Source organism: Oryzias melastigma, linkage group LG1, assembly GCF_002922805.2.
Source record: "Oryzias melastigma strain HK-1 linkage group LG1, ASM292280v2, whole genome shotgun sequence".
Lineage (NCBI taxonomy): Eukaryota > Metazoa > Chordata > Actinopteri > Beloniformes > Adrianichthyidae > Oryzias > Oryzias melastigma.
Window position 1 is genome coordinate 211,325 of NC_050512.1, and position 12,759 is coordinate 224,083.

General features: G+C 41.7%; 1 protein-coding gene across 1 annotated transcript; it reads left to right on the plus strand.

Moving 5' to 3' along the window:
• The first annotated feature begins 4,408 nt into the window (after positions 1-4,408).
• On the plus strand, positions 4,409-10,327 carry mcrip2 (MAPK regulated corepressor interacting protein 2). The gene is made up of 5 exons (XM_024259328.2): positions 4,409-4,930; positions 5,047-5,116; positions 7,281-7,414; positions 9,268-9,369; positions 9,931-10,327. Exons 1-5 carry the CDS (start codon positions 4,876-4,878, stop codon positions 9,999-10,001), a joined length of 432 nt encoding a protein of 143 aa, XP_024115096.1. The 5' UTR covers positions 4,409-4,875; the 3' UTR covers positions 10,002-10,327.
• The last annotated feature ends 2,432 nt before the right edge of the window (positions 10,328-12,759 follow it).

Here is a 12,759-nt window from a genome sequence, read left to right on the forward strand (position 1 = left end):
TGTTTGACACTTTGCGTGGAGGGGTTGGATTGGAGTGTTAAATCACAATGGTTCCTGAGTGCACCTGTGTCTGCAGCTCACCACTCCCCCAGGGGATGGGTCAAAGGCGGGGAACAAATTTCACACACCTAGGTGTGCGACAACTGATGGAACTTTAACTTAACTTTAACCAGATGCGGTACCAGGTTTGGGTACCGGTGGACTCCTCATCTGGGTTCGAGTACCTCTACTGGACGTGTCCCGAGGTCCAGCAGCATCCGGTACCGCGTTCTGAGGGTTGTTGACCCTTGACTTTACAAACAGCCATGTCGTCAAAAAACAAAGAGTTGGGGACACCCAAAACGTCAAAAAGTGGCGTGGAGGGTCCTTAACCGAACATCAATATGTGACGACTTGGGGATGAGAATGTGTTGGTTCTGAAGCATCTGTATCTTTTACTCACTAAAAGTTGGTGAAGATTCTCGTCATTGTAGTGACCTTGTCTTGAGGTCGTAGTAGCTGGACCTAAGACAGGACATCTAAAATAACTTACTCTTAATTTAAATCCTTGGAACAAATTTTCAGTCTGAATTCACCCAAACAGATCCTGGTCCGGGACCAAGAACCGCCATCTTTCAAGGTGGTCTGAGTTCATTTCTAATCTGACTGAGATGTGGTTCACACTGAGTGTCCTCAGTCTGAATAGGCTTGTGGTCATAGTAGAACAACTGGACCAAAACACTCACCATAGCCAGTCATTCTGGGATGAAAATAGGAAGGAAGCAACCGATGATCTCCGGACAAATGTGGAGCAACGATGAGACACAGCAATTCAGTGAAATGTGTTTGGATGGATGCAGGCTCATTAAAACCACTTTTAACATGATCTATATTGTTTCTCACACTTTTCCTGACAATCTACATGTCATAAACACTTATCAGCATACATTCATAGCCGTTTCAACAGTAACCGTCTTGCAGAAAGCCTCCACTGTACCAAAGCAGCAGTAAAAGGTGTCGCACCTAACATTATAAAGACATTCAAAATTGTACATTCTATATATAAAATTTGAATAAGTGAACTATAACGACTTCTATTATTCTTTCTCTTGTTTCTTTACCCCGCCTTCACAATTCCTGTCCAATGACTGAAGAGATCTTTAGTCACATGGTTTTGTTTTACAGGCTTTGCTCCGGAACAGAAATGTCTGAGTGCAGTCTGAATCCAGACCAAACACAAGGGTCAGCACTCAATCTGGACCAAAGTAAGGAGACTGTCCAGACCAACAGACTTTTCCAGTCTGAGAGTCCTACCCCCATATCAGTCTTCTTTGCAGCATTTATGTCCCCAAATTAATTAGCTGCTGAGCCTTTCAGCCCTTAAGTCCAAGCCAGAGAAATCCCTTTGTCAATATAATTGTACATTTTTCTGTTGCTATCAGAATGGTGTCACCGCCTGTGTTTTGCCTATGCATAGGACTGATAGGTTGTGTTGGACTCATGCCTCACCTCTTCAAACAAACCAGGCGCTCTCTACCTGAGAACCCAGAGGTCTCTGCAACCAAAGTCTGGTTTGAGGTCAAATGTACTTTGACACTGAGTAAATGTGTGTGTGCTGCAGCAAGTCTAGTGTGAATCTACACTTACTTTACATCTTTATGTCTTGTTTATGTTACAGAGACGCTGCCTCTAAAGTTTAGAGTCTAAACACAACAAACATGATTGATCCATACCTGTCTTCTTTTCCTTTTACCACAGCCAATCAGTTTCCTCCATCTAACCCTGCCTTCTGCACCCTCTCCTCTAACAGCAGTGCCTTCATCTCATTCACTGCATCCATAAACCTCCTCTTTGGTCTTTCTCTAGACCAGGGGTGTCTGAAGTCAGTCCTCGAGGGCTGGTGTTCAACATGTTTTCCATCCAACCTGCTATTGAAGCTCCTTATTGGCCCAACACACCTGATGCAGGTAATCGGCAGCAGAAAAGGTAGGATTCTGGAAAACCAGGAGGAGGCCGGCCCTGAAGGACTGTCTTTGGACACCCATGGTCTAAACCTCCTGCCTGGCTGCTCTAGACTCCTACCAAGATATTCCTCATCTCTCCTCTGGACATGTCATGGATGAGTTCCTGTCTATCTGTTCAAAGAACAACATCTTAAAAAGTGTCTTTCTGCTTTCCAAGAACTTTCTTTACCTCCCCATCTTATCCACAGACCCTGATAACACTGATAATCCTTTAGTCACATGCACCCATACAGAGGGGGGGTGGCTGTCGTATGGTGTCCTTACGCCACACTCTAGTCGTCAGAAGGAATGAGTATTGGCTTCTTACTGACCGCATGAGGTATGTACATGATACTTAAGAAACTGCTTATCCTCAAACGCTCCCTCTCTTTTTTGTTTTTTACATCTATAGATCAGTGTTGTCTTATTAGCTACTGATGTGGTTTTAAATCAAGTCAACACTTCCATGAACCCTGAGCCTATAAGCCCTGCTGGAGCCTGTAGCAACGCCTTTTTTTGGCTTCTACTTCCTGCCTGCAAAAAGTTTTGGAGCTGAGCCGGATCAATGAATTGGATTGGTGTCATCGCATTTAGATTTCTCCATCAGGCTGGTCTTCACAAACTACAACTTCATTAAGCAAAGTCCCAGTGCCTAAGAAAGCGCTGTGGGTCCAGTACCCTTCATGAATGTTGAAAAGTCATTTATTTTCATCAAAAATATATTTTGATGTATTGGGCAATAGTTTTGCTGGTAGCTTGATAATGAGCTTGTTGACCTTGCAGATACATGACCCACTTACCCACATGGACTGACTGTGTGGGGGCGGCGTGTTGGATATCATGGATAAACCTGTCTGAGCTGCTCTTTTGCCAGCTGATCTTCAGTGGCTTTAAGCTGACTTTAGTTTGTACTCCAGCATTTTACTGTCCGATCCACAGACTCACACAGATATTACCTTTGAGACCGCATGAAACATATCAAAGCAAAAATAATATTTAATATATGATAATAATAATCCACGCTTGTTGAACCTGCAGACAGAATCTGTTTCACTTTAGGTTGTACCATTGGTTAAAATATATGTCTCTGCAAAGTAGTTTAATAGGTGAAAGGTGATTTCTGTCTGACTGGAAATAAACAAAACAGGGATCTGAAGTCCTCCCGCCTTCAAAATAAAAGTTGCAAGAAAAAAAAACCGTGAAAAACTGAATTTGTTAAGTAACAAAAAAAAAAGGAGGAAAAGAAAACACACATTATGTAGAAGCCTCTTCAATAGCCAATCATAAAAAAAACTTCATTGTAATTGCTAAAACTATTGAAAAGTCATGGAACTGTAGACAGGCATCAATAATCACTGCCCAAAGGAAAAACACATTTCCAAAAAAACATGTATATTCTACTGTATGTTTAAGATCACTGATATTTAAAGTGACACAAATGATTTGATCTGATTGTCAAACCCAACACAAAATAGTTAAATATAAATGTGATGATTAGGAAGCGATAAAGTTCTGGTAAAAGGAGTGTGATGAAGAAAATCTTGTTAATTCCTACACCTAATCTTGTATTACATATATGCTTTTGTACATGTTAAAATACTGACCTATTATTCACAAAATACACAAAACAATTAAAGAAAAAAATCATCAAGGTACCAAAACATCATGATTGTCCCTCCATTGTCCCATAAGGCTTCTCATTTTCTAATTTATGTTTCTGAAATGTTCTGTTTTGTACTGTGTGGTATCATTTTCTTTCTTAATAATATACCCTCTATAGTATAGTCTTTCCTAAACAGTTTTGTTTTGTAGAAGTAGTAGCTATAATGGGAAGGGGTGGTTGTACTTTCTTTCTCATGTTTTTTAAGGTTGTAAAGTGCTGATCTGTTAAGCCTCCAAGTGGTCAAAAATATATGCTCCACATTTTCAATCTGTATTTTAATAAATGACTATTACTGACTACATTATTTTAAAGACAGTCTTTATAGGGGATGAAACTGGAGAAAGTTTTGCGAGTTGTCATCTTCAGGTGATGTAGCCAGAAATAATCTAAAATGGAAAGAATGGATCATGTTAGGGACAAATGAAATGAGAATTATTTTATGTGTTTTGTTTGTGTTTCATGCTATACATATGTGTGTGTGCAGGGGGGGGGGGGCTGCGTGTATGTACTTATAAACACAATCAACAAAACTGAGGGGGAAAAAAACTACAAAGACTGTTATTTATAAATATATATGTGTGTGTGTATATGCCTATGTATTAGTAGAATATATAGTGTAGTATATATTATTATATACTATTTATTACATCCTATTACTATAAAGTATATACTATATTTCTGTCTCTTGGTTCGGTTTCAGAAACACTAGAAAGATACTAATGGTCTTTATTTTGAAAGTTTTCCCCGGAAGTGTGGACTTGCTCCCAGTGAGCTTGCCTCCCCGTAGCTGCCGGTGTACCGGTGACGGTACCGTGCGCGTTGGCCTTGTAACCTGTCGGTCGGAGACACTTTGGCGCGCAGGTCCGGAGGGTCTGCGGGCTACAGACGAGCGCGTGACCGGCGCCGCGTGTCACCGTCCCGGGACATCAGGAAGTGCCCCCCTCCCTCCCCAGCATGTGGACCTGCGATCTCCTTGAATGACCTACACGGCGGTCCACGGCACACGCAGCGGGCGTCGGATCGAGGCGGCTCTACACCCCCGAGCGTGCAGCCCCCCGCGGGTGCGTGACAGTAGCCCGAGGCTGCAGCGCGACCCTGAAGCCCCGAACCAGGACAGCGACCCGAAGCACGCGTGGAAGCGGGTCAGAATCAGCAGCTGACGCTCAGAATCTGGAACCGGCCGGTGAGGAACCGGGACACGACCGGATTCCTGCAGCTCGCGGGCTTTACATGATGTACACCATTACCAGAGGTCCCAGCAAACTCGTTACACAACGGAGGACAGGTGAGCGGCTGTGCGCCCGCGCGCGCGGCACAAGTCCTGATGCAATCTTTCATGTCTGGAGACGCTGTGGTCTTGTTGCATAAAGTTAGTTGAAAGGGAATCTTCGGCTGTCGCAGGTCCCACGCAGCAGGTCGAGAACAAATTCAGCGACTTAAAGATCAAGCCGACGTCCTGGCTCGCATCCAGGTGAGTGTTTACCTGCAGCTGCTGCGCGTTGTGCGCGTGCTGCTGTGTCAACAACCGCGTGCGCCAAAAATACTTTCCACGTTGACCGGGAGCGCGATCATGTAACACGTCCATCCATCAGCTGACGAGACGCTCTTCCTTTTTCTGACTTTATTTAAAAACAAAATAAACACCAAAAGTGTGAGAGAACTTCAAACGACACCGACCGTTCATAGGTCTGTGTGCGTCTCCCTCTCACACCATCCCAAATGTATCTCGATACATGCTCCACAAATCGATACTTACTGCCGCAGTCTGGTTGTTTTACCAAAAACGCTAAAATCTTGATATGTCTTATTCATTTGGCATTTAAATCCATAAAGAATAATAATGCATGACATTTGACAGAGAAATGTATTCAATATTAATTTGGAATAAGCAAGCTTATGTTTGGACGTCTTTTTGTTTGCATCACATGAACATTAAAATACAAAGAGGTTAAAAACTGAAAGACAAACTGCAGTTTGCCAGAAATCGATTATGAACTTCTTGATTTTATAGCTTTTAATCAACATTATCTTGTTGGTATCTGTGATTTTCAAACAATCCTGCAGTTGCTCTATCAATTTTTGATACGTATCCATTTTTTACATCCCTAGCCGATACTGCTGTTACTGCCACAGCCCGATCCATTTTTCAGTGCGTATCTATTTTTTTACATCCTTACTAATATGGTCATGTTGTGTTTCACATTGTTTTGTTCAGTTTATGGAGTAACCAAACCCTAAATCTACTTTTTTTGTCCATTGACCTCTATTAATGGGGCTTTAAAAGTGCTGTCTGTTGGTCATTGCCAAATTTTTGATAAATTAAAATAAAACTGTTTCATTCTTGAAAATATTGTCAAAAACCATCTGTGTGCTGCCCCCTACATGTATTACAGTTGAATTTTGTGATTGGTCAAACCATGTAAGCTTCAGAAGTCTGATGTCATGATCTGCAGCTCCAGTAATGATAACAGTCCTGTTCTCCAGTCCCACCCCTCTGACTGGATTTTCACATTTCAGCTGTGGGCGGAGTCAGCCTCCAACTTCCCTGTTTGGTTACCCTTTAGGCCACATATGTCAAAGTCAAGGCCTGGGGGCCAGATTCGGCCCTCCAGATCATTTTATTTTATTACTATTAATGCTGCAATATTATCTTGACAAAATATATTTTTATGGAGAGTAAAATATTGAAAGTTATTTAAGGTTTACGTTTATTTATTCTGGAATAATATTCCTGCTTTTTATTTTTATATTAATGTTAAAAAGTTATGGTTTTAAAGTTTTAATAATGTAGTTTTAGAGTTCAATAAATGTTTATCCTGTTCGTGACCTAAGGTGTGTTTTGGATTTTGGCCCCTTGTGCGATTGAGTTTGACACTCCTGTTTTAAGCTAACGAGTCATGTATTAAATGTTCACAATATTCTGGTAATAATGTGTGAGAACACCATTTTTTTAGCTCGCCACACCGTTGCCGTTCAAAATTGATAAACTTAATTATCAACATTGTAGCTTCCCAATGAGGTTTGAGGAGTCAGGAGGCAATACGTACACTTGTAAAAGGTACTACAGGTTTTTAAATTATTAGCATTATTCAAGATGAAAACTTCAGTTGTGGTTGTAGACTTCACCTGGTGGCGAGTGTGCAATTTCATGGAGCTCTCTTGAACAAAAGTTTTCTTTTACCGTATTGTGAGAAAATGTAAAAAAAAAAAAAAAACACACAACACTATCAAAAAATGGCCACCAAGCTTTAGGTCCTGTGGCCATCCCATAATAGTTTCAGAAGTTCCTTTGGATATTCTCAACATGTATTTTGGTTTTGTTAGTGGAATTTATGTGTTTTTTGAGCCCTATAAGAGATTTGGGCCCCATTCATTTTTTGACTGTTCTGATGTCTTTTTTTGTTTGTTTGTTTTTGTGGGGGAGGGTTGGTCACTGTCACCAGGTTTTAGGTGTGTGGGAGATGCCTGTGACACTAGCGCGTTCAAAACCACCCATCGAGCCGCTTTTCTCCTTTAGAATCTGCTGGAATTATCATGTTAACGATTGAAAAGTTACAGTAAATCAAAGAACATATCACTGGAGCTCCAGTGCTAAAGCGTTAAACAGTATTTGTTTCCTGCTCTGTCCTCTTCAGCTCCCAAGCCCCAAAAATTGTCTTCAACCGCCTGAATGGGAAACGCCACAGCAGCGTGCTCCCTAAGAAGAACCAGGGCGCCGCCGAGGGATTCACTCCTGCACACGAAGAGAACGTCAGATTTGTTTATAAAGGTGAGTCCATTCATGAGAGGGATCATGGAAGATCCGTTTTGTAAGCCCTAAAGACGGAGTGTTTCTCTTCTGTTTTTATCTTTAGTTTCAAATCAATGATATGGAGTCTGTTTAGGGTCCAGATGAAGAGTTTTATCTCCTCTAAATTAAGAGTGAATCCAGAACACTATGAACCTAAAATAAAACATTTGCAGTATATAAACAAAAAATGGATGTCTACAGTAATCCCCTCTAGGGCTAGGGACTGGAACCCCCGTCTCCACCCTGCCCTCCACCCCTGCTGCCGAAGTATGTCCATCACTGATCCATACTCATCCAAAACACTTCTGATCATGCTTTGTAAACATTTATTAAAGAACATTTGGAGTATTTCACAACATAAAGAGTTTTTTGTTTTTTTTATCCAGAACAACAGACTGTGAACTTTTCCTGATGACTTACTCTGTGCCTTAAAAAAAACTTGTGCTTTCTCCAGCATCAGTTCATCCATCCAGAACTTGCCAGTTTCATCCATAATAAACACCTGATCTGGATGATAATCATCCTCTACGATTATCAGGATATTTTCGAGCCGCTTCAGTCAGCTGATGCCATTTCTCCATGCAGGCTCGCTGAGTGTATGTGTGTGCGTGCTAAGTATGGCAACCCAAAGTGGTCAATAATTGGCATGAAAAACGCTGGTTTTAACGCATGTTTTAAAAGTAGCACGTAAATTATGCTGTCTTTTGTTGTCCCAAAATGGGCGTAAAAAGCGGCGTTTTGCCTCGTATGAACCCCGCATTGAAAGAGGCATATTGTTGAGTCACATAAGTGCCGTGGGATTGAACTCATCACTCCCGCATGAGAATAAACAGTTAATGTGCGGTTGTCTTAACCTCTTGGCCACAAGATGGATTTGGATTTATTCAAGCAAAACGGTGTATTTGACGCATGTATGTTATTCAACAAAACACAGTTTTCGATGGGTGGTTTTGAACGCGCTAGTGTAACAGGCATCTCCCACGTTTAGCTGGTCCACCCATTCCTCTGCGTTGTGTTCAAATAAAGACGACGCGTCTTCGGTTTCTCTCTGGTTTATTTCTAACATGAATGGACAATAACAAATCTGTGACTTTAGGTTATCAGAACATTGATAATACAGTCACAAAAATGCCCAAATTCAACACCCAGAAACACAATTAAACAAAATATGCACGGAGGAAAGAATCTTCCCTAACTGAAGACAAGATGTGAATAACGTCTTAGTCTCGCGTGACTCCAGAGGGCAGTAAACCCCATACAACCAAAACCTATAAAGGTGAAGCACTAGACGGCACAATTTAGGTGCTACTTTTAAAACATGCATTAAAATCTTTGTTCTTGATGGCCAATATGCTGTTTTTTTTTTACAGTGCTTTACATGGCGATTATTGACCTCTTTGGCTTGCCATAGAGTAGCGTACGGGTTTGTAACTGCACTCCCCTCCTGAGAAATTCCTGCAGCACCTTCTGAAGCAAAAGTTTCATACAAGCATCTAGAGTCATCTGAGTTTTTGTGACGGAAAAAAAGATCCGCTAATTGGAGAACACTGTATAGCAAATGGTCACCATGCATGCAGCAGATTCCTTAAGTGTTAGTCCCAGCTGTCTTTACGGGGGGGTGTATATATATATGTGACTGAGATTGAAGAGGAGAGCTCATTTAGCTGTAAATTCTCCTTTAGTTTGACTAGTTTATGTGTTTCTTCTCTTAAAGTAGAGCATCCAGGTCTTTGATCCGGATTTGTCTCTATTACCCGTCATGTTCTGATGCCTGGTATTAGACCACATGTCTGTGGTATACCAGGCTGACTCCACCTGTGCTTGTTTTACAGTGTGGCAGGAGGTGGAGCAGAAACTGGAAGACAGAGGGGATTCATCTGATCATCATGGACCTGTTCAATACACGGAGAAGACCCCCAGTGCTGTGTTGAAGAGTACGTTTCCTCTTTGTCATGCTTCCACTGTGAAACTTCAAAGTAAATCCGCTCCGATAAAATCTTCTGTTTGCTGTAGTGTATTGCATCTGACAGATAACGCCTTTCCTGCTCAGTTACTTGTCAGACTTTGAACCTTCATCAGCGCTGAGCTGACCTTAAGCCGCCTCAGAACTCTCACGCTGCATTTACTTAGCCTTCAGCTGTTGTGTCTACTTACACCTTTGCTGTTTTAGTTGTGGTTGGTTCATTCTCTGTTGATACCCGCGTGCTGCAGCCTCTGTTCTGCTCAGTCCTCCTGGTCGTGGAAATCTGACTTTTTTAAACGATACAAGACTCGTCTTCAATTTCAAGACGATTCACTTCTTATTCCCATAAACACTTTGAAATCTGAATCCCTTTAATTTGGTTCCAAACATTTGGACACAAAAACAAAATGTCTGCATCGTGTATGTCCTCGGCTCACCTTTCCCTGTCCTTCATTTAATCATTGATGATTGATTATCAGTGGAGGGAAAACTGGGTCAGAGATCAAACTTTAATCCTTGTCCTCCTCGGCAGACTTTGTGCCTATAGATCTGGAGGAGTGGTGGGCTCAGCGCTTCCTGGCCAACATCGCCAACCTGTCCTGACGACAGGAAGCTGCAGAGAAGACTGACAGGAAGCTGCTCTATCACTGAAACGTCTCCACTGGAAAAAGCTCGTCTCCAGGAGCCTGTCTTGTTTGACGGCGAACGCTTTGTGGTATTGTAGCGAGATGTGGCTGCGTGACGGAGAACTGCCCCGAAACCTGACCGTGAACTCTGACAGCGGTGACCTCACTGTGTGAGGAATCACATCACCACGTTCTTCTAGTTTCCTTTCTGAAATCTGCATCTTGGATGTGTGAATAAAACACTAACAAGAGCAGAAGAATGTTTTTTAAAAAATAAAAACGTCTTTATGATGCCTATCTTTACTATTGTGGTCAAACCTGTCGTTGGTTTCTGCATTCTATTCAATCCCATCCATCAAGCCCACAACACTTTATCTCCATCACTGTCTGTGCTGTCTGAATGAAACTCATCAAACCCACAAATCGGAGAAGAGCAATACTTATCTGATTCACTGATTGGTTGATGACTGCAGGGGTTCCTCCAATAACCGTTTATAGGTCTTGGGCCGAACAAGATAAACATTTATCAAAGACTCTAAAACGACATTTTTAAAACTTTAAAACTGTAACTTTATAACATAATTATCAACTAGATAAATAGCATTACCTGGAATAATGCTAGTGTGAATGCTGGAAACTGAATTTGACCGCTCTAGATACTGGTGCTGATAGCTGAAAACGCTGAAGCTGATAGCCAGCTAAAATAATAGTTAAAAGCTAAATTAGCCTAAAAAACAACAAAAAAACTTAGATTAGCCAAAACAGTTAGGATCTAGCTAATAAAAATAGCTAAACTTAAAATAGCCTAAAAAGAACAAAAAAAAAAAATACACAAAACAGCTAGTATGTAGCTGAAATTTTAGCTTAACTCCAAAATAGCCTAAAAAATCTTAGTAAATGCCAAAAAGCTAGCAGAATGGCAATTTTTAAAATTAACTTTTAAACATAATTATGAATAATAAAAAGACAGGAATATTATTACAGAATAAATCAACTTAAACCCTAAATAACTTTCAATATTTTACCCTCCATAAAAAACATTTCGCCAAAATATACAAGTTAGAAATTAGCGCATTAACAACAATAAAATAAAATGATCTGGCGGGCCGGATAGAATTTCTCTCGACTTTGACACATGTGGTTTAAATGAATGGGACAAAACAAGGTGTTTAGATGACTCTTTAAAAGTGCCTTATCTCCGGCCCTCGCGAAATCAGGCCGGAACCTTCTCCGTCACTTTCTGATATGTATACAACCACACTGCAACCCGTCAACAGCACGTGGTCCGAGTCGCTCCGAGTCTTGTTTTTAGAGGAACTACTGTAGCCAATCATGAGGGGGTTATTCCAGCTTGTTCAAAGTCCAAAGAAACAAGAAATGAGAACAATCTCAATCATAAGACAGGCTAAAAAAAAAGCTTTATTCTCAGTAAAAGATGCTTTAAAATAAAAAAAAGCTCTCTGAATAAAAACCTGTATTTTCAAAATACTCAGCAGAGTTGATCTCTCATAAAGACAAAGACAACAGAGAAGTGTTTGGAAAGCAAGATCTCTGGTTTTAGAGCAAATTTCTGGAATAGTTAGAGGCTTTTGGTTTGTGAATCAAAATGGACAAAATGAGGGTTAAAAGGTCAACAATACACATAAGTGTTTCTCTGTGCAACACTCTAAAAAATAGAGCTAAAATGTACAATCATTCTAAATTTGTGAAGAGGATAGTAGCGAAGCTCTACTGCTACAAGAAAGTTTTGTACAAGTTGCAGATGAAAAGCTTTTGTTAAAACAAGTAAAACATGAATGACAGTAAGTAAAGGAGAGGAGAAAAAGCTGCAATAATTTTCTCCAAGTCAGGTCTGCATGATATAGCTTCTTATTTGACCACATTCCTCCAGTTTGTTTGGATATGGTCATGGTTCTGGACCGGAGAAAGGTAGTTCGCCCTCTCTTGGTGGGTGGAGTGCTCCTGCCTCAGGGGGAGGAGTTTAAATATCTTGGGGTCTTGTTCACGAGTGAGGGAAGATCGGAACGTGAGATCGACAGGCGGATTGGAGCTGCGTCCACTGTTATGTGGTCGCTGTACCGGTCCGTTGTGGTGAAAAGAGAGCTGAGCCAGAAAGTAAAGCTCTTAATTTACCGGTCGATCTTCGTTCCAGTACTCACCTATGGTCATGAGATTTGGGTCATGACCAAAAGAACGAGAAGAACTACAAGCGGCTGAAATGAGTTTTCTCCGTAGGGTGGCTGGATGCTCCCTCAGAGATAGGGTGAGGAGCTCAGTCACCCGGAGAGAGCTCGGAGTAGAGCCGCTTCTCCTCCACATCGAGAGAAGCCAGTTGAGGTGGCTCCAGCATCTGATCCGGATGCCTCCTGGACTCCTCCCTGGTGAGGTGTTCCGGGCATGTCCCACTGGGGAGAGGCCCCGGGGAAGACCCAGGACACGCTGGAGAGACTATGTTTCTCGGCTGGCCTGGGAACTCCTCGGGGTCCCCCCAGAGGAGCTGGAGGAAGTGGCCGGGGAGAGGGAAGTCTGGGGAACTTTGCTTAGACTGCTGCCCCCGCGACCCGGTCCGTATGAGCGGAAGAAGAGTGTGTGTGTGTATGATCAGTGACATGCGGTGAGGTTCACAGCAGGTGAGGCACTGACGTCATCTGTCAGATTTACTCTTGTTTAAAATTTAATTTCAGTATATTCCTTCTGCATACAAACTGTAGCATAGAAAAAAAAAATTCCCAAGA